General features: G+C 42.0%; 1 protein-coding gene across 1 annotated transcript; it reads left to right on the top strand.

The window, feature by feature from the left end:
* The first annotated feature begins 293 nt into the window (after nt 1-293).
* On the top strand, nt 294-19,634 carry mnta (MAX network transcriptional repressor a). The gene is made up of 6 exons (XM_022222092.2): nt 294-745; nt 6,099-6,720; nt 7,793-7,834; nt 8,084-8,195; nt 15,960-16,152; nt 16,730-19,634. Exons 1-6 carry the CDS (start codon nt 673-675, stop codon nt 17,509-17,511), a joined length of 1,824 nt encoding a protein of 607 aa, XP_022077784.1. The 5' UTR covers nt 294-672; the 3' UTR covers nt 17,512-19,634.
* Nucleotides 19,635-20,314: the final 680 nt, after the last annotated feature.

Below are 20,314 nucleotides of genomic sequence, written 5' to 3'. Positions count from 1 at the left end.
TTTTTTAACATAGTGCACCATAACCGTTAAAATTAACGTAATTTTTTTTATCGAGAGACCACATGAAATAATTAGATGGCAGGATTTAAACATATAGTTGAAAAAGATATAGAATAGAAAAGTCCTGAAACCGTTATTTGCCCTGAACGCTTCTGTGCTGCACTGCCGACTAACGAACGCTGTTGCCATGTTGATCTGAAGTGGTTGCTAAGCGACACATGGCCGACAACAGTGCTCGGTTAGCAGCTAACCGCTCTGAGCAGCACTAGTTACATGTTTCGAACACATGAACATCATCAGACGACCATGGCGAACTGTTTGTTTCATGACTGTACAGACGTGACTCATCCTCCGGCTCATGCCTGGAGCTCTGACCGCACCGGGCTCCGTGTTTTGTCGTGTTCTCTGTGATATGCGGGGAGGAGGGCGTCTGACGGTGGGCGGTTACAAGCGCTGCGCGATTCACAAACCTTATTTGTTCGTACTACTTTGAGCGCCATCTTGTTTGTAACTCTTCTACGTAAGTGGCAGAGTTTCTACTGAGGGGGTATCCGATTACCCTTTTTCCAGCTCCAGACTGGGAACCTCTCCCTGTAGTGCACAGGCGCATATCCCGGTCGCTTTAGCGTTTTTCTCGACAAAATCAAGCCGAGCCTTTCTAAGTGGACAGAAATGAGCATCGAAACGCTCCTGGAAGCAGCCAAGTTTTTGGAATTGCAAGCCCAGCAACAACAGAAAGCACGTGGTAAGTTTGTGTTTTAATATTAATACAGTTTGGGTTTTAGCAATGCTGGTAACTAGTAGAAAGTAGCTGTAACGTGCTGGGAACACTCAGCGAATTTAGCGGGGGAAATTTTAATGTTACGAGTTAAAATAAACGGTTTGTCATTAATGTACCAACGCAAGTCATGAATTAGTAACAGTGTGAATTCAAATACGAATGCAACAGACTAGAGAAATGCGTTTCAGTTGCTCTGAGGCGTTTTAGTTTTACTTTCATATTGTGTGCAGACGCTGTTGCAGGATTAAGCCAACTCCTGATCTGCTCCATGTAACGGTTTGTGTCTTAACCTAAATCACAGCCTTCTGAAATAGCAGGAAAACACACTGGGGCTTTTTGCTGCAGTGTCAGGGGTTACTGCAATGAAACCTGCTGCATAGACGTCTGCACAGCAGCGTCGCTCTAAACTTCTCCCTTCGCTTCTCTTTATTTTCCTCCCTGTCAGTATATGTTCCTGATACATGCACGCATCGCTGCGGAGCATTTAAAATCACAAACATGGGGGGATAAAGGGCGGTGGCGCAGGGAATGCCAAGCTCGCTTTACATAATGACTTGATATCGTCCGCCGGGGATCCACGGACGAAAGCCCTAACCTCTGCTCACATCTGTGCGGCTGTTCGAAAGCCGCAGCTTCACTGTGTGCTGCTGTAACATCGTGTAACATCGTGTACCTGCGTGTTTGTGTCCGCCAACAGAAAAGAACAACAAACTCGCAGGGATTCAGACGCTCGTGGAGGGCTTTGGAGTGTCTGTCGATGACGTGTGTGTTAAAGCCACGCCCCTTTCACCACGTGCGTGCCGGGCAACCCCTCCCAAAGATTGTTTATGAGCAAGATGAGCCACAGCGGTCTTTATTCCGGATTTTTTTTTCCCACAGATTCACCATCTAATGGCTAAAAACAGACTACAGTCGATATACAAAGAAAAAAAGTCATACTTCATATGCTGTCCGTTGTTTTTTTTTCAAACATCAATTCTCCTTTTGCTTTTCAACAATTTTCTCTGGCTGTTTCACCAGCAGCTGCATTTTATTTGAAGTTTTGCATCAAGTTTGTTTTACTTCAGCAGCACGTTGAAAGATCTAATGTTTTTACTAGCAAATGATTTCAATAAGTAATAATAATATTCAGTGTGGTTCACTGTTAAAGGTACTAGCTGCTGCAGCCCTACTTTTGCAGTTTGTTTTAAGTCACTGTTACTTCTATATATAAAGCACATCTGAACCAAAGTGCTTTCCAGTAAAAACATCTAAAAAGTTTGAATAGTAAAGTTAAGATCATACATTGTCATTTATAATGTGAATTTACCTGAGAAAGTTGGTAAGAAAATAAAAATAAGTTTGTCACTGAAATTGCAAGGTTAAGACCACGCCATATTATGAATTATGGAGACTTATCTGACTACTTTAAAACTAAAGTTAAGACCCTAAAAAGCAAGTCTTGGCAGACTGTAGCCCACTTTCTGTCACAATAATGCCTGGATGTTGTTAACCAGCAGGGTGAAAAGTGGGACAGGTGACACATTGTAAAACCAGGGCAATATTTTAATCTAGAAAATGAAAGTAAGGTTGAATGTAGGCTGTTTCAGAATATATTGACATATAACCACTATATAACCACCACTTGACCGGAGCAGAGACACGTGGAGGTTAGTTTGGTCGGGATTATAATTATTCATTGTTCACTTTAATATAGTGAGTTGTTGTCATGTTTGTAGGATAACATGCACAGCGGACGATCATTTAGAGACTGATTTAGTTTGTTAAAAATGTGGTCAGTGGTAACAAATGGCTTTTAAATAGCTGCATGCAATATTTTGTCAGTGTTTAACCTTGATATTAAATAGGCTAAATGTATCTGTTTTTTTGTGCTTCACCCTCAAACACTTGACCTATACAGCACAAGTGGTGAAGCAATTACCACAACAAAAGACGGAAGAGATGCGTGACAATAATGTAAGCTCTATACTAAAATCACCATGTCTGTAACTGTCCCCATAACGCATCTGTGTTATAGAAAAAGTATTAGAAAAAATGAGCCTCGCTTTATGAAACCTGGAATTGTGTTTTGTGAGAGATGATTCAAAGAAAGCTGACAGACATTTAATCAAACGTTACTGTGAGAGTGGCCTTTATCCATCAACCCCCCGACTTAGCTCAATAAATAAAATTTAATTGTAGTGTTTTTGTAGCACATTTTCCACAGTCACAAAAGATTAGGACATTGTTCTGTATAGCATATTAACTTACTGCAGACATGATAAGAGTTTCTTCCAGGTGAGCCAAACCAACTTTAGTAGAAAGCTGGGAAATGGCTCAAGAGGGAATTTAAGGTAAATGTCTCCCTCCGCACCAACAAGATGATGAAACATGCTCATATAAACAAGCTCTCCGTGTACATTAGACCATAGATGAGTGCTGTAATTGAGACTGTAATACACTGTGTGTGTTACGGAGACATTAGTTGTACTGAGAACAGACTCAGAGTGAGAGTTCCTGCTTCTCCTCTCTCAGCTCGAGGAGATCAGAGTCCTCCCCCCTCCTCCCTGCTACTGTAGAGCAGGTCACTGTGTGGAGGAAAGTAGGCCAGTGTTTCTGTACGTGCTGCTGCAGTTATATAATGTCTATAGAAAACCCTTGTTTTTGTAAGGGTTTCATTGGTTTTCTGTCAGAAGAGACGCTCCAGTCTGTGTTTGTGTCGACGCCACAAACCTGAATTATCTGTTTCTGATAACAGAGCATGTAACATCTTACAAAAGCTGGCCAGCATAGCAACCAGAACATCTTGTTCTTTTGTATTTTTTTTTTACTTGGATGAAATCTTTCTTTAGTTTAAGATGGTATATATACTCTGAAGAAAACGCCACTCTGGATTGCTTAATTAGATTCCATTAATATGTTCTCCAGAGCTATTTAAAACTGGAAATGTTTCCTTCTTTCACATGTTTAGAAGGTTGCAACACTTCCTATACAGTTTTGTCTGGACAAAGAGGAAAGAATAAATAGGAATATAACATATTTAGCTTTGCTTTACATAATGGGATATTTGCAGCGTTTTGGCTGGATGACACCTGATCAAAAGGTTTGTAGGTTTGTGTGTGCAAAAGTAGGACTTTAATGTTCCCGAACTTTGAACTCTTAACAGCTGGATAAACACAATATCAACAGATTTTAATCTGTGGGGAATTTAGCATACACAGGGAAACATATAAAGTAGTTTCCATTACATAGAAAAGTTTCTTTTTACAAAGGTTTACCTTAATTGACTGAAGCTAAACACAGACTAGTGAAAAGCTTGTAAAACTATTTGAGTCCTTTCTGGAAATATTATAGAACATCCCAACACTGACCCTGCTTCAGATCTAGATTATTGATTAAAGGAGCGGATATCTGTCAGTTTGTTTGTTATAAGCTACTAAAACCAATGCAGACTAACACATCCATGAAGGTCACAGAGTTTGTTCTAATAGGTACTAATTCCATTTTAAGTAGTTTGTGGTTCTGACAGGCGTTCCTATTATTTTGTGGACTAAGTAACAGTACTACATCTTTGTTGATTATCTTTTTAAAACAGCTTCAACAAAACAAACATAACCTTCATGAAGGTTGGATTTACTGCAGGACTGTTGCAGTTACATGTATGTCATGAAATGAGAGCTGAGCGCATATTCTAGCTACAGATCTGTAATAACAACAGTGGCCATCCTCTATCTTTTGTCTTTATCATCTTGATGTTTTACAATGTGTAATTATTTGGAGATCGTAGTCTCTGTTTTTTTTAATTTTTTGTATCTATTCATCAACATTTACGTGCTCTTGCTTTCAGTGGCTGCTGATGATGTTGCCTTAATCTAATTTAGTCTATTCTGTCTCTGAGTCTTTAGTTTTGCAATGAGGGGATGACTGTGTTGTTCTGCAGTACCCTGGTCCCGTTCATAATGATGTTAATGACAACTACTTGAATCTGACATTTCTATCTGTGAACATCACAGCTGCCATAGCAACTACAGCCCCGTTCGACACCATCCATATATTATGGAGGGGGCGTCCTGAAGATGATTGGATAGCTCTGCAAGACTTGTGCATGCAGTTTATCTGACTCATTTTTTACGAAAATACCGAACACACATATTACTAAGCTTGTCGGGGTCTTGGTATTACGTCCTGCCACATTTACGTGTACAAATCTTTTACAGTAGTTTTACAAGACAGTTTATTTGTTAGAAATCAAGATGTTTCTGATTGCTTCAAAGATGGCTTCACCTTCTTTTTTAAACAACATCGGGTTACTAATAACGTTTAAAAGAGCTCATTAGTTTTCAATAACTTCCCGTGTGTTTTCATTCTTTCTATTCTATGCTTTCAGAAAACTTTTACTTAAGTAATTGCTACACGTGTCTTGGTAGTAAAGAGTCCGTCAGGCTTTGTTAGTGAAGACACAGAGCTGAATTGCACTCGCCTCCCCTGAACTAACTGTTTAGTGGAGTGTGACTGGGATTACATTACAGCTAGATGTACCTCCATTAGAGTAACAGCCGCTTTTTGTTAGAGCGTACTTACAGCGAGGCAAGACTTCTCAAATATAAAGCTACACTTCAATTACAAAGTAGGGATGCCACAAGATAAAAAGCTTCCACCGTACAAACTCAGACTGATTTCTGCATTAAACTAATCACCTAAAAATGAACTAAGAGCCACAAACGAGCGGAAAGTTCAAAACTTTGTGTAACTGCCACAAGTAAAGATACTTTTGGCTTTAAATGTTGAACACTTGCTTGTCACTCTGATTTCCTAAAATTAGGACAACCAGGATTAATGCCACTGGGTCGCTGTAGGCCTTAGTTTGTATGTGCTGTGCCGGCTGTATGAAGATTTTTTCAGTTTTCAAGTTTTCTTCCAAACATTTAATACATTTTTGTCAGTAGTTATGCAAGGAAACTAAACATGTACCCGGTTTATTTTCTTTCACATATTCCTAAATATGGTCACAGTATTGTTATTGTTTTTAACATGATGAAGCATATTCATGTTTTGTAGAGAAGAGGTTATAGGCAGCACTAAGATAATGACAAAACTATTTCATGTAAAGCATCATAGACATGTTTTGTTTTTCAAATACTCAAAAAGCACAGGTTTTTGTTCTTGCCTTTACTGCGCATGCACTGCTCATGTTTACTGTTATACGTAGTTACCCCCTCCCCAACAGCTCATTCTGGTCCATGAAAAAACTTTCTGCATGGTGATTTATAGTACCTTCTGTGTGTACAGGAGGAAACTGTGTGATTTGTTCTGTTAACTGGCTTTGTTTCTTCCACAGAGGATGAACTGAAGGAAAGTCTGCGTCTGCAGCAGCTGACAGAGCAGAGGCACACAGATCTGAACTATAACTCAACAATCCACATCAACAATGTTTCTAAAGCAGAGGAGCTCCGCACTGACTACCGCCCGATACCACCCTCTCTGCCTCCTCCCTCCATGCCCATTACTGTCATCCCTATCCCTGTGGTCACCCCCAACCCAACAGGCTCACCCACTCTGCCTGTTTCCACGCTCTCCCCTCCAGCTGCTCCTCCGCTGGCCTCCCCAAAAGGAGACCCTCACTCCCCTCAGGAGCAAAGTGCTGCAGCCCTCCTGTGCTCTCCACAACCTCAACCTGACCATCCAACTGTGGTGACCGCCAATCACAAGCAGCCGATACAGAACCACCACCATCACACACAGCTCATCGCCCAAACCAACAGCACTAAGCTGCAGCAGCAGACACATCAGCAGCTGGTTCAGCGCTACCCTGGTTCCATCGTCTCACCCCCACAGCAACATGCCTTACTCCCCCATTCGGGCCCTGTGCTTCAGCAGGCTCCCCTACAGAACGGCCCCGTCAGCCGAGGGAGTCCCCCTGATGACGGCCGCCACCTAGACAGCAAGAAGAGACCTGGAGGGTAAGTGTAAACCTCAGAACTCACTCACAGTAAGCTGAGGGCAACTGAGTTTTGTTTTAAATAGATATGCTCCTTGGCAATCATAATCATCCATAAAATGTGAAAAATAATTACCAGGAGTTCAGAGGTATTTTTGAAATGTGCACCTGAAAACAAAAACAACACACTAAAATGATCAGTTATCATCAGTACAATCAGTTTTCTTGAATGCAATCGTTTCTAAACACTCATTCAGGTCCTTATTTTAAAGTATACTTTACGTGCTTTTATCTTGATATTGTTCAGCTCAGGCTACGTTTATACGAGGACCATCTTAACAGAAAACGCAAACGTGACGTCTTGTCTTCACTTTTTATTTCACGTTTAGACGAGCGATTTTGAAGGAAATCTGCGTATATACGGTGACTCTATAGTGTGCGGAATTCGATTGGATATGCATGCCAGGCAGCTGGGTGGCGCTGTGATAAAACTCCGCCATGTCTACGCGCATACGTACTATCTCCCTTTTCGGATCTCCGCCGCGGTAAATGTTCATGAATGGAATCTGTACAGATTCTGTACGTTTGTTGGTACGACTCCTGTACTGTACATAGAGCTGCCAGAGTTGCTTGAAGGTACGAAGGATGGAAATAATCACACATCTTTGTTTACTGTACCGGCCGGCAAACCAAAGCACCGGTGCACGTATGTGACGTAATCACGTACGCGACGTAGTCAGATCTCAATAAAGTTTTGCGTTTTGCTGTTTAGACAGAAACGTAACAGCGGAGTTTTCTACTTTTCAACTCTGGAGGCCGGTTTCAAATTTGTGCGTTTTTAAGCCCCCAAAACGCCGTCCTCGTATAAACAATAGGGTGTTTTGTTGAAATATTTTGACGTTTTTACCTGCAAGCGTCCTCGTGTAAACAGGGCCTCAGACTGGAAATTCTGCTTTAAATAATTCATGCATATCACTGAACTGCGTGCGATTAACAAAGTTACTAAACAGCTTTTTGGTTGATTTTGATCATTCTTGTCATGTTGCTCTTTTGGGCATCAACTTTTTATCATGCTCTCGTGTGTGCTCTTGCAGGGCAGGCACAAGAGAAGTGCATAACAAGCTTGAGAAAAACAGGTGGGTTCAACCTGTTTGTTTAATAATAGTGTACTAGTTCCTTGGTATTTCGTCTTGATAGCATCTGATCCAAAGATTAAAGTTTTCTGTGAAACTGACTGACTCCTTTGTTTATTTATAGCAGTCTGATTTTAATGCTAATCTTTGTGGTTAAAAACACCAAGTAAAAACGCTCTTGTGAAATCATCCATCGTGTGGCTCTGTCATTTCTGCTGTCTCAAGTCCCCCTTTCTGTCTTGTATCTGTCAGACGAGCACACCTAAAGGAGTGTTTTGAGATGCTGAAAAAGAACATCCCAAACATCGATGAGAAGAAAACCTCTAATCTGAGCGTGCTACGAAGTGCACTGAGATACATTCAGGTAAGCTTCTGGTGTCTGAAGTTTTACCACCAAGTTTTATGAGTGGTTAACTCATACTTGGGTGTTTCTTAGAGTTAATTACTGTACTTTGACCTGTCCTCCTGACCTGAATGGCTCAGTCTTTGGTACTCAGAAGACTTTACCTTCTTTTACTGTCATCTTGAGGGGTTTTATTTTTTAGATGGGAGAGATGTGGCAAAATGTCTGTACGAGTTCTCGGTGCTGACACGCCTGGTTAGCTAAAATGTAGTATTTGTTGCATTTTCTGCAAATACTTATGCCTAAACAACACGAGCTATTAAATGTCTGCAGCATATTCTAACTTCCTGACCAATTATTATTAAACCGTACGCCTCAGCCTGCAGAGAGCATTCATCAAATGTTATGAATCAATAAGACCTGTTTGTACAGGTGTATTAGCACCCGTGATTACTACAGAACAAAGAAGCCTCCATGCTAAAGAATTCACAGCACAATATGACCTTTAGCATAACGTACAGGAGGAGTGGCACAACAAAAGCCTGCTCCCAAGCTAAGGATATGAGTAAGGAAGAAAGGACACGATGTACAAGATACATATGCTGATTCAGTTCCACACTGTGTAGTATCATCTGTTCTTGTTGAGCATTTACTGTAAATAGCCGTAAGTAGATGTTATTTTGGTAGCCGAGGAGCACGAAAATGTCATTGTTATTTTGCGATAATGGGTTTTCAGACGGTAATTGCATCCAATAATGCAGAGCATGCATGAAGCAGGCAAGAGCGTGCTTTCTGCTTCCTGTTTAGCTGCATGTTTGGACGAGGGTGGGACTGCTTATCACACACAGAGAGGACAGTGTGTGACTTATGAACACAGATCGAATGACACTTTAGGTTATCTTGTTTGAACTGAAGCCAATGATGCTTTTGATCTCTGTAAGCGCAACAAGTAAGAGAGAGTGCTAGGAGTCGACGAGTTTTTTGAGATTATGTGTTATTGTTGCTGACCTAAAAATGCTATATCAAGCATCTTATTATTAGTAATATTTCCAGGTTCTTCTTCTGCCTTTTCTAGTGTTCCCTGTCATGTGTTTTGATTTGTATTTTATCTGACTTCTACTTCTGAGGCTTCCTCATTTGAACCATTGTTAAATGTCCAAAAATGCCTCGTCTTGCGTGTGAGTCAGGCACTCGCTGTGAGAGTATCCTGGTTGTAAACAGCAGTGCAAAGGTCCGCCACTGGCCTAGTTTAACTCTTTCAGACGGTGACTGTGCTGATGAGTGTGTCAGAGTGTTTATTGTGGGTGTAGATGGATCCTGTACGGTGGCAGGTGTTGCTCTGAGGCAAAAGTTCACCCATGGACTCAGGGAAGCTTCCGGTTTTACAAGTTTGTCATATGTTGGTGTATAATGACATGATCCAGTTGCCAAGTGATTCTCATCATTGCATGTAAAGTAGAAGAGCATGTGTTATTGCTTTTACACTTGTCTGGTTACAAATAGGGCTTGATGTTTAATCTGCATAACACCAAGGTACTTACTTTCTATTTGGCTGTAGATTATATGATGCAGTAATATTTGATGTGCACTGCTTGGCTATGAGCTTTTAAGGCCTCTGTGTAAGAACCAGCTCTGCCAATATTATATAACTGTGGTGCAGGTTTACTCATGGTAATATTGAGGAGAACGGCGCGCTGCTGATTTGATGCTCTGAGAGGGAGCAGTCTGGTTATTCCTCTCAGCGCGTGGATACTGAGGAAAACTAGGACAGCGTGGGTGCACAGCTCGTCACCCAATCTCCCTCCCTGTGCCCCTCTCTGTGATTAAGCAACACGGTGCGAGTGGTGAGCTCAACTGACCTGCATGTGTTTTCCTTCTATCAGGAGCTGAGCTGGCCAAGGGCTATATTTAAAGCGAATAAACTGAGGAAATATGTCATAGCCGATACCGCTTAATGCAGAAATGTCAACTCTAAAGCCTCATCATGTCTAGTTGGACAAAGTTAGCCCAGCGTTATACCAGCCTGTGTATTCTAGGTCACAGCAGTTTGGCTCCTTTTCTAAGTTTGCTCGTACGTGCCTCTTCGTCACTAGGTGGCTTTTTTTCCCCCCACTGGCGATTCTGGTGCTGTTTTGTTTTGTATGGGTGGAGTAAAAGATGGGAACTTTGGGTAATGGGATACACGCTCCCCTCAAACAAAAAGAATAAACACGTGCACTCCCTGCCATCTTGACTTAAGTGGGACATACGCGTGAACGCTGCCTCCGTCCCGCCCCTGTCCTTGCTCTCCTCTGGGCTGGCAGCACAGAAGCAGCTTGTACACAAAAACACTGTCCTCCGAGGAGGTTCGAATAACGGCGTTGGGCTCGGCATCACATTCCATTTCATTTGTCTGGCATTATTACTCAGGTGTTGATTTATAAATGACCAAAGTTCCCGCAACTGTGGGCGGACTTAATTAGTTTTCCACGGAAAGTCACCAACTTACGACACGACCCAGGTTGTACTTCCTTATTACATCTCGAGTGCCAATGAGTCAGCAAATATAACCAGAGGTGTTAAATACACTCAGATTATTTTTTTACTTATTGTCAGTGTTTTTGTGTTACCAGGGCTATAAATGGGTTTTACTCAAAATGTGTTACATCTTGTTCCTAAAGGCTTTCCTCTTGAGCCTGTAGTGGTGCTGTGAAAGCGGAGGCTGTAAAATAAGCCCTGATGCATTAGCGCTCCTCCTCTCTGCTCCCCCTCCCTCCCTCCATCCTGCCTCTCTAAGCTTTTAAGGCCACATGAGCAGCAAGCACATGGCTAGCCTGAGCCGCGTGACGTCACACCCCCGTGCTGGGCCCCCGCCCAGCGCTGCAACAGGCAGGACTCGCCGTACCACCGGGCTTGGCTTGCCAGCAGCAGGGAGGGAGCGTGGAGCCGTAAACACAAGGCTCAGTTTGCTCCGCTCGCAGTTCAGATCCCTCTCAAAGCCTGACTGAATTTGTTTCTGTGCTGCTTGTCCCCAAATGCCAGTCTGAAACGTGCTGTGCCGTTCTGGTATTCGCTCTGCCTGGAATGTTAAAAACAATCAGCCCTCCTTGCTAGGCGGGAGTAGTGGTCCTGATTATTATGTTTCCTTTTCATAGTATATTCTTTATTGTACTGTTAATCTCATGACCGTCTGGCAGTTTCTTTAGTAATTTTGCAGTGACACAGTCTCAAAAACTGACTGTTGAATCTGTTCTGCTACCTAAGTGATGATAAAAAAATCTTTTCATTATCATTATGGTTATCTGCCCAGTGACTTTACCTTTACAGCAGCTAGGTATTAAGTCTTCTCAGTCCTTGCAGACCAGTGACCAGTTAGTTCTTAACCCTCGTGTTGTCCTTACCAAAAAATGTTGTTGCCTTGTCTGAAAAAGTCAAAAAATTCAGAAAATATTTCCCCAAATTTATAAAAAAAATTGCAAAATCTTCAGGAAGAAAATTCCTAAAAAGTTTCCCTCAAAAGTTTTTTTTTTTAAATAAAAAATCCCCAAATTTGACAGTGAAATTCACTGGATTTTGGTTGATTTTTTTCCTGAGTGTTTTTTAACATTTTTTTTTCCGCCAAAAAATGTTCAAAAATTTCCTAAAAAATTTTGAAAATGTGGAAGTTTTCACTGTTAAATATATATGTATTTTCCACATTTTTAAAACTTTAAAGGACGACAGGAGGGTTAACCGAGATGAGGTAACTAGGCCAGCCTCTTGCACACAGCGAATGGTGTGCAGAAGTAGGTATTTTTTCCAGAGACAAGCCCTTTATTGTTGAAATCGGCCTCCACGTGAAGTTCTCAGTTCCAGCCTGGAGACACAGTAAGACAAGGGTTTATGGTTACCACACTGTCACAAGACCTCATTGCAGAAGCCTGATCAGTCATCCACTCTGAGCAGCATGTCTGCAACGTGGCCTCCTGTGCTGGCCCTTTAAACCAAGCCTTGTGCTGTGTGTCCTCGGCTGCTGCAGAAGTGAGTCAGTGAGTACAGCTTGTGTTGCTCTCTTTCAATCCCCCGCTATCTGCCGCCCTCCCTCTCCCGTTCTCTGTGGGGCCATGTGCTCGGCACTCGCATTGCTTGTGACAGCGCTTGAGCAGTGTTTACACACACACACACACACACACACACACACACACACACACACACACACACACACACACACACACACACACACACACACACACACTCTGCAGCCTGTCTCTGTACTGATCTAGATTTTCACACACAAACAGCGGCGAGGTAAGGCCTTGTGTCTGTGGAAGGAGGAGGTTTGGATTCTCGGGAGGTGCGGTCATGTGTAAAGAATCAAAAGGTTGTTGGCACCTTGTGTCCTACCAACCTGGTGACATGATTAACACAGTGATGAAGTCATGTGGGATCCATCTGCTGCAGACTTAGTTATCAGATTTACATGCTTAATCTCAGCTGTTTCTAAAGAGAAACGGCAAGGCAAAAAGGAGCCAGCCAGACGTTTTCGGTGCACGTGTCGGATTGAGTTTTAAAAGGAATGTTTAGATGTTGGCATTGTCAAGGAAACTAGACGGCACCTTTGGGATCTTTTCGGGTTACGGAGAACACCTTGAAAGGGTTTTGGCGGTTTCCCTAACATCTGCAGATGGGCAAATTTGATCAAGTGCTATACCAAAGATGCATGAATGCGTTTAGACTGAACCATGGAGCTCCCCAGCTGACAGAAAGCTGTCGACCATCAGTTTCACATCTGTGACACATCTGTGGTTTTCATTAATCTATAAAGTATATGTGCTGCCCTGCTCATTAGGTCTAAAATGCACTACATGTCCACATTACATTTGCATGATTCAGAAGACAACAACTTAATTGTATAAATACCCGTCTTTGTGAGTATAAAATGCTGCAATACTAGAATTCTTGTGGTTTTCCAGCAGCACTTGACCACCAAATTTCACAATGAGATGTGTAGCAGTTTGTACCTTAACCCTTTAAACCCACTGGTGAGGTCGAAAGGCACGCCATCTTTACAATCCTTCAACTGCTCATCTGTGGCATGCTGTTTAGTTACTAAATCCAAGCCTAATATGATGTTTAATCAAAATCCCTTCATTCTACATGTCTAATATAAACATTTGCCAAAAGAAACGGTTTGCTGTGACGAAAGCCTGTTTAAAATAAAAAATCTGTGCTCCTCAATGCTACTGAGCAGCCAAGTCTGACTAAGCTGCAACGCTAGCATGATAAAAAATAAAATTCAGGGACAGTTTGGCTGAACTGCAGACAGTTTACACAGAGCACACAGTAGATGAATGTGGAATCAAATCAAAAATTTAAGGACTCAAATATCTGCAATCGAGTCGCTCTTTTTTACCCCCCCAATATGGTAACGCCTGCGGCACTAAAAAATATTGTTCAAGGTTCTTTTTTCATTTTTATTTTCGTTAAATAAACTATATTTTAGTTTTATTCTGTTCTTAAATATAATCTATGGCATTATAACAGTGTTGTGTTGAACAAAAGACATTTAATTCTGCCCATGGCTGTGCTGTTATAGTAAAGGTGCAGGACTTCATATTGCAGTGAAAGACGCTTCCACAGTGAGTAAAAATGGAAAAGATGAAAAACTATTAGGAAGTGCTTGGGGTTTAGAGGGTTAACAGTACTGAGTGAAGAATATTATTCTAATTTGGTGTTGGTCTGTAATAAGTAGAGCAAAGATATATAAGCAGAGATAAACTGATACAGATTATTGTAGATATATTGGTGTCAGAGTACATTTTGAGCAATGGTAGTTATACAAAAAAAAAACATCAGTTTGAAAAAGGAAAACTTTGAGCCTGTTGCTGTGATTACACATGGTTATCCCAACAGAGAATACTACCACAGGGACTTTCCAGCTGTAAAATGTCCTGCTAAGTGTCTATCTTGGTCACACGACAACAAAAAAATCTATTGTGTGCGCGTCAAGGTTGTTGATGTTAAAGAGATCACAGTAAACTCGTTGTTTACATTTGTTTAATTGGCTTAACTGTGTTCTTTTTGTCTTAGCTGAACTAAAATGTGAACTCTGAGTCTGTGTGCTAGTGACTGACAACACTCTGTGGGAGGCAGCCAGAGCACAGACCGCTTGGCCCATGCATTTCTAATCCTGGATAAGGACGAGAGACAGGTGCCCAATCGCACAAGGCCCGCCTTTTTGTCCCCCTGTGCTATTTATGTACATGTGCATTGTACTGGAGACGCACATGCACAAACACTGGCAGAAAGCTCACACTTGAAACACAAGTAGGCCACAACTCAAAACACAACGGTTCTGCCTTACACACAGATTCTAAACGGCACGCACAAGATGAACATGCACTGCAAACTCACACACACAAATACTGTACACGGTAGCATGAGCACAAACAGGAAGTCCACCTTTTGGGAAAACGGCTTTGTGATCCTGGTAGCAGATTTCACACAGTTTTATTTTCCCGAGCTTCTCCTAGCGAGACCAGAGAGCGTGCTGGATAGTTTGACCAACCTGTCATAAATAATGTGCATGTATGTGCAGTGTTTGAGTTCAAAACGTTAGTCCTCAGCAGCATAGCTCTGCCCTGTCTGTGGCCTTAGCCAGCAGTAAATCTGGACACAAGTGTTTGAATCGTGAATATTCTAGGTGATAAATGATTCTCTGTAAACATGTAATTTCTAACTTTTGGTGAAGTTTTGTTGAGCTTTCATGTTTTAAAAAAAAGAGAGAAACTTTTCCTCCTCTTGCCGTGTACACGGAAGTCCAGCTCAGTTTGTTTGGTTTTGTCATGTGTCAGCTGGGGAGGGGAATCTGGGTCACAGAGAGCCATTGCCTGGAAGCACCTCCCACTTTCCATGCTCGTCTCCTCCTCCTTCCTCCACCTTCCCTCGTGCTGCTGTAGCCCTTTTATTTTGCTCCCTGCACTAAGGTATTATAAGCCAGTATTTTTTGTTTGCAAAGTGGCTTTGAAGTTATACTGTACAGTAAAGTGCAATGGATATGTTACATACCAGTACAAAACAACGAAAAGGCCTGGATCACAAAGCTTTTGAATGGTGGAAGAATTATGCAAAAAAAGGAAATTAGTAAAAGTAAGAACTAGTGATATCACAGCTTCAAAGTACTATTACAAGTCATACATTTACATTTTTACTTGAGCAAAAATAAAATGTGTTTGCATTAAAATATAGGTAATGTATGAAAAAATATAGGGTAATGTGCATTTTATTATTGGACTGTAATTTTTCACGAACTACTATAGCATCAATTTAAAGCTGCTGGAGTTGATCTTAATTACTGTATGACCTGCTGGGTAGTTAAATCCATGATGATGCATCAAAATTGACCTTTTGATTGTACTGTATTAAGAATTTGAATATTTAACAAAACTGAAAAGTGAAAAACTGAAAAGTACTGTTTTTTTATTGTAGTGCAGTATAAGTGCAATTATACATTTTGAAGTTGCAGTGGTAGAATGTATTCCATTATATTCAAAAGTGACTCAAATAATTAGTCAACCTACATAACTTATGTCACAAGGGGAACATGAATCAATATACTGCAGTCTAATACAAAACCACCAAGTGAGTTTAGAAAAAAATACTAATGTTTCTGTCAGAGGATTCACTGTGAGGCTGTCATACTGGATGGTTACATTTCACTGCACATGTGAGGCTAATAAACAGGTGATTCTGTGCATACTGGTAGCGCATAGTATCATGGAGTCACTGTGTCCATGAATTTGACCATTTTCTCCTTTCTCCTTTCAGACATTAAAGCGCAAAGAGAAGGAGTATGAGCACGACATGGAGCGACTGGCCAGAGAGAAGATCGCCACCCAACAGCGGCTATCGGAGCTGAAGAACGAGCTGAGCCAGTGGATGGATGTGATTGAGATTGACCGCGTCCTCAGACAGACAGTACAGCCTGAGGAGGACCAAGCCTCCACCTCCACAGCCTCAGGTAGGGTTAATAAAATCCAATTCTGCTCGACTCAGCGGAGACTCGCGGTCATGACAAAAACTGTGGCCTTTTTTCTGAACTGTAGGTTGACAGAGAGTGGACGCAAATTAAAAACATAAGAAAAATGATTAAAGCGTGCAGAAACACGTGTTGTTTTATATTTGTAACTTGGAAAATGTTGATCCCAGGCTTTTGCAGTTTTTGTAAAAACAATAGTTAAGGAAATTTTACTTTCAACTTGTCTTATTTTTCTAGTTTATATAAAAATAGCATAATAAAGACATTTTTAGCCCTATCTACTTCTATATATGGCTGTGCTGTTTCCATAAAGGTGCAGGACTTTAAACTGCTGAGAACAATGAGCTCACAATGTGTAAAAAGGGGACAAAGCAAGAAAATACCTAGAAAGTGCTTGGAGTTCAGCAGAGTTAATGGAATTTCTGGTTTGCCTGAACTGCATGTGGGATGTTTGTTAACATCAGATACGAGTCTATAGCACTAAATCACCTATTTCAAAGCCAAGTGCAAAATCAGAGTCTGTCTCTTAATGCTGTTTTTTCATTTGCTGATGTTGCAGAAGGCGAAGAGGTTATGGATGACGACCCAGATGAAGAGACAGCACCAAGAACGCCAACTGCCTTACCCGCCGTGCCTCAAACCATGAAACCTGAGCTGCATAAGACAGCAGCTCCCACTCAGACCCCGACACCCACCACCACCTCCTTCATCACCCAACACATTTCCATGCAGCAAAAAGCCCCTCTGCAGCAGCCCCAGCCCCTACCAGTTACTCCTCCACAGCCGCTGCCCAAGCCTGTACTCACAGCCACTACATCCAGCACTCCCACTACTCCCAGTCAGCCCCTGATCCCCACCCACACACAGATGGTGACCGCGCCCAGTCTGCACCCCACAGTTATTGCCCACGCTTCAGTGTCCCATCCCTCAGTCATCCAGGCAGTCAACCATGTTATCCAGGGAGGGGGTCCCAAACACATCGCCCACCTTGCTCCCTCCACCACCAGCTCTGTGCAGTTAGCCCCTGGCCACCAACCCATTGGTCACATCACCGTGCACCCCGTGGCTCACCTGAGCCAGCATTTACCTGCCCTCTACCCTCAGCCAGTGGCTGTCACACAGCCAGCTGTGGTGGGTCACATCACTCACACACTAAACCACCCCCACCCACAGGTGAACGGCACTGCACCCACCCAGTCAGCCACCATCATTGGTAAGCAGACAACAATGAGCGCCCAAATGATGGCACACCACCCACAGCTGGTGGGTCAGACAGTTCTTAACCCTGTGACAATGGTGACCATGCCCTCCTTCCCTATCAGCACTCTAAAGTTGGCCTGAGCATTGCCAACAGGACCACCAGGACCACCAGGCGGCCGACAGAGACGACCCCCCGAAAGGGGTGAGCCATGGGCCTCGGATCAGGCCGTCAGTCCACCATAAGGCCAGGAGAGCTGCTGGAGACCTTCACTATCATTCAGAAGCATTTCAGCAGACAGAAGGCCGGGAACAATCAGACAAACTGCAAACCTCTTTCCATACGAGTCTACCAGTGTCCGGAAAACTTGATCCTGAATGTAGGATGTACCAGACTGCATGTGGTTTAGTCGTTATGTGTGTGTGCTGATACAGTGGGCAGATGTGCAGTCTGAGGCCCTCACTTGCCACCCATTGTTGAAGATAATGGAGCAGTAGTTATCTTCACATGAGCTAAACAGAACCAGCTTCATATAGGGATGTGTTGTGCTGCCAGTACAAAGTCCAGACAGAGTAGGATCAGAGGGTTGGACCGCAGTGCTCAGCACACAGAATGTGATGTGGATGAGCTCCTCCTCCCCAGCAGCTGCACATGCTGCAGGGCTGCAGCTAAATCATGGACTGAACCATCCTCTGCACTGGAGCCGCAGTCCTAAGGGATGGTGCACACAGCAATACCTCCCCCTGCTGGCTGTTTGTGTTCAGTGTAAAACAACTATCTGTGATGAGGGGAAAATACAGTTCAGTGAAGTATAATGCTGATGGATATCAATCTCACCGCAGCAACTTACAGTAAAAGAATATGCAGTGTTTTCAGGGTTTGGTTTGTAGTGCTGGAATTAAAGGACAATCAAATTATTACTTTATTATTTGTCTTTCAAATATACTGGCGATTGTACACAGAGCACAAGTACAAGTTAGTGTTTAGGATGAAAGTTTTTGTCTCAGCTGCTATTATATTCTAAATTTTGCCAAACATCTACATGCCCCCTTGATGTAAACACAGCAGGCAGAGGTGACTTTGTATTCGTTGTCGGAAATAAAAACTCAGTCTAATTCTACAAGGTGAGATAAGGGCAGTGAGACTAGGGATGTTGAATGTGAACACAGAAAAAGTCCATAACGTAAAGTGTGTATCTATGGTGTCTTGTAGTGTAAGTGGTAGTAGGATTGTGTGTCTGCATGCTGTGAATGCATGCCATGACTGTGTTAATTTAGTGATTGTTATGAATGCGAGGACCTATAGCAGCGCTTTCTGTTGTTGGAGTAGCTGGTGTAGGAATGTATAAGATTCTGCGGCGCAGATTTTAAGCTCTGTTATCCATAACTTTGGGTGGGGATTGGTACAAAGTGACTTGAAAAACCGACATAAATCTAAGTAATGTGTGTTTATTCAAGACTACCCTTTTCCAAAGCCAGCACTGTGAAAATCTCTACAAGTCTCAATGAGCAGTCATTTTAACATAGCACTTAGCAGAACAGCAAAACGCTGTGCTCTCCTAATTTAATCTGAATGTATTGATCTGTGACAGGATTTCAAGTAGCGCACGCAGCAGAAGTTAAACCCTTTTTTTTTTAAAACTGCGATTACTTTATTAATGTATCAAGTGTATGTAAAGTGTACCATTTAAAACTGATTTTGTATTTTAAAATTTACCGTTGCTTGTTTCATCTGGAGAATAACTTCTTCTGTTTTAATGTAAATTTTATAATATAGCTTCTTCTTTTTTCTGGGACCATGTACAGTGCTGTATATGAGGGGCGATAATTACACAGACCTCCCGTTGTTGATATCACATTTGGCCACTTTGGAAAGTATTCACCCCTTCTAACTTTTTTGTATTTTGTTCTGATACAATGTGAGCAGGGACATTGTTTTTTAAAGAACTCATTTTGTGCAAAGATAAATTATCCTTTTTTCCCCCCCACTTTCAGACTTCATGCAAGTGATCCTGAGCTGTTGTATTTTGAAATCATATTGTATTCAAACAAAATGTATAAAAGTTAACAGGGATACACATACTTGAAGAAGCAACAATGTACTTGTGTTTTTCCCTATGGAGAAAGTTTAAGGTGTATATGGCCTGTAAATGTTGGGCTGCATTTAGATCTAACTGTATTATGTAAAAAGCTGGGGAAGATATGTAAAAATTTATAAAAAAAAAAAGTTAAAAAGTATACTTAATAAATTGTATTATGTTTACAAATGGCTGGACCTGCTTTTTTTTTTGGTTCGTTGAACAAAGTGGTATTAAGATTTGGATTGCATTATCACAAGACAATCCTTTGCTTGCAGCTGACTTCCAACTCAGAGGAAGCGATCCACCAGTTTGTGAAGTGCTCCACTGAACCATTTACTAATGTCTCTGATTACAAAAGGGATGTGTAAATTCTTTATCAGATTTCTTATCTTTCTCTTAAATGCTAGCCTAGCCGCGCTAGACAACCCACGGCAACGAATTTAATTCTCTGCCAGGGTGGGTCTAGTTACCCTCCATAAGGCTCGAGGTTGGATGCTCCTAAAACTGGCCGGACCAATCACCATGAAGTGTAGAGTCAGAAGGCGGGCGTAACTAAGTGACGACAGAGGCGCGAAGATTCTGACAGAAACAACCGGAAACAACTAGCCTAGCCGCGCTAGACAACCCACGGCAATGAATTTAATTCTCTGCCAGGGTCGACAACAAAAACAACAACAGTCGTTGAGCTCCATTAGCACCGACTCTGAATAATCTTTCTGTTAACATGTCTGTAATATACTTGAGCTTCACCCATTGACTATAAATAAGGCTTCACCGAACTACCGCATCCTCTGATTTCCGGCGCTCTAGGAGCCTATTCGTTGCGCTGATTGGTTGTATACCTACCCAATTGCTGCAGAGTGATT

Source organism: Acanthochromis polyacanthus, chromosome 13 (assembly GCF_021347895.1).
Source record: "Acanthochromis polyacanthus isolate Apoly-LR-REF ecotype Palm Island chromosome 13, KAUST_Apoly_ChrSc, whole genome shotgun sequence".
NCBI classification, from domain to species: Eukaryota; Metazoa; Chordata; class Actinopteri; family Pomacentridae; genus Acanthochromis; species Acanthochromis polyacanthus.
This window is presented reverse-complemented; position numbering and strand designations above follow the sequence as displayed.

Coding starts and splice junctions, on each gene's coding strand:
- mnta (XM_022222092.2), top strand. CDS start 673: ATGAGCATCGAAACGCTCCTGGAAGCAGCCAAGTTTTTGGAATTGCAA. Junction 6,721..7,792: donor AGCAAGAAGAGACCTGGAGG/GTAAGTGTAAAC, acceptor GTGCTCTTGCAG/GGCAGGCACAAGAGAAGTGC. Junction 16,153..16,729: donor CTCCACCTCCACAGCCTCAG/GTAGGGTTAATA, acceptor CTGATGTTGCAG/AAGGCGAAGAGGTTATGGAT.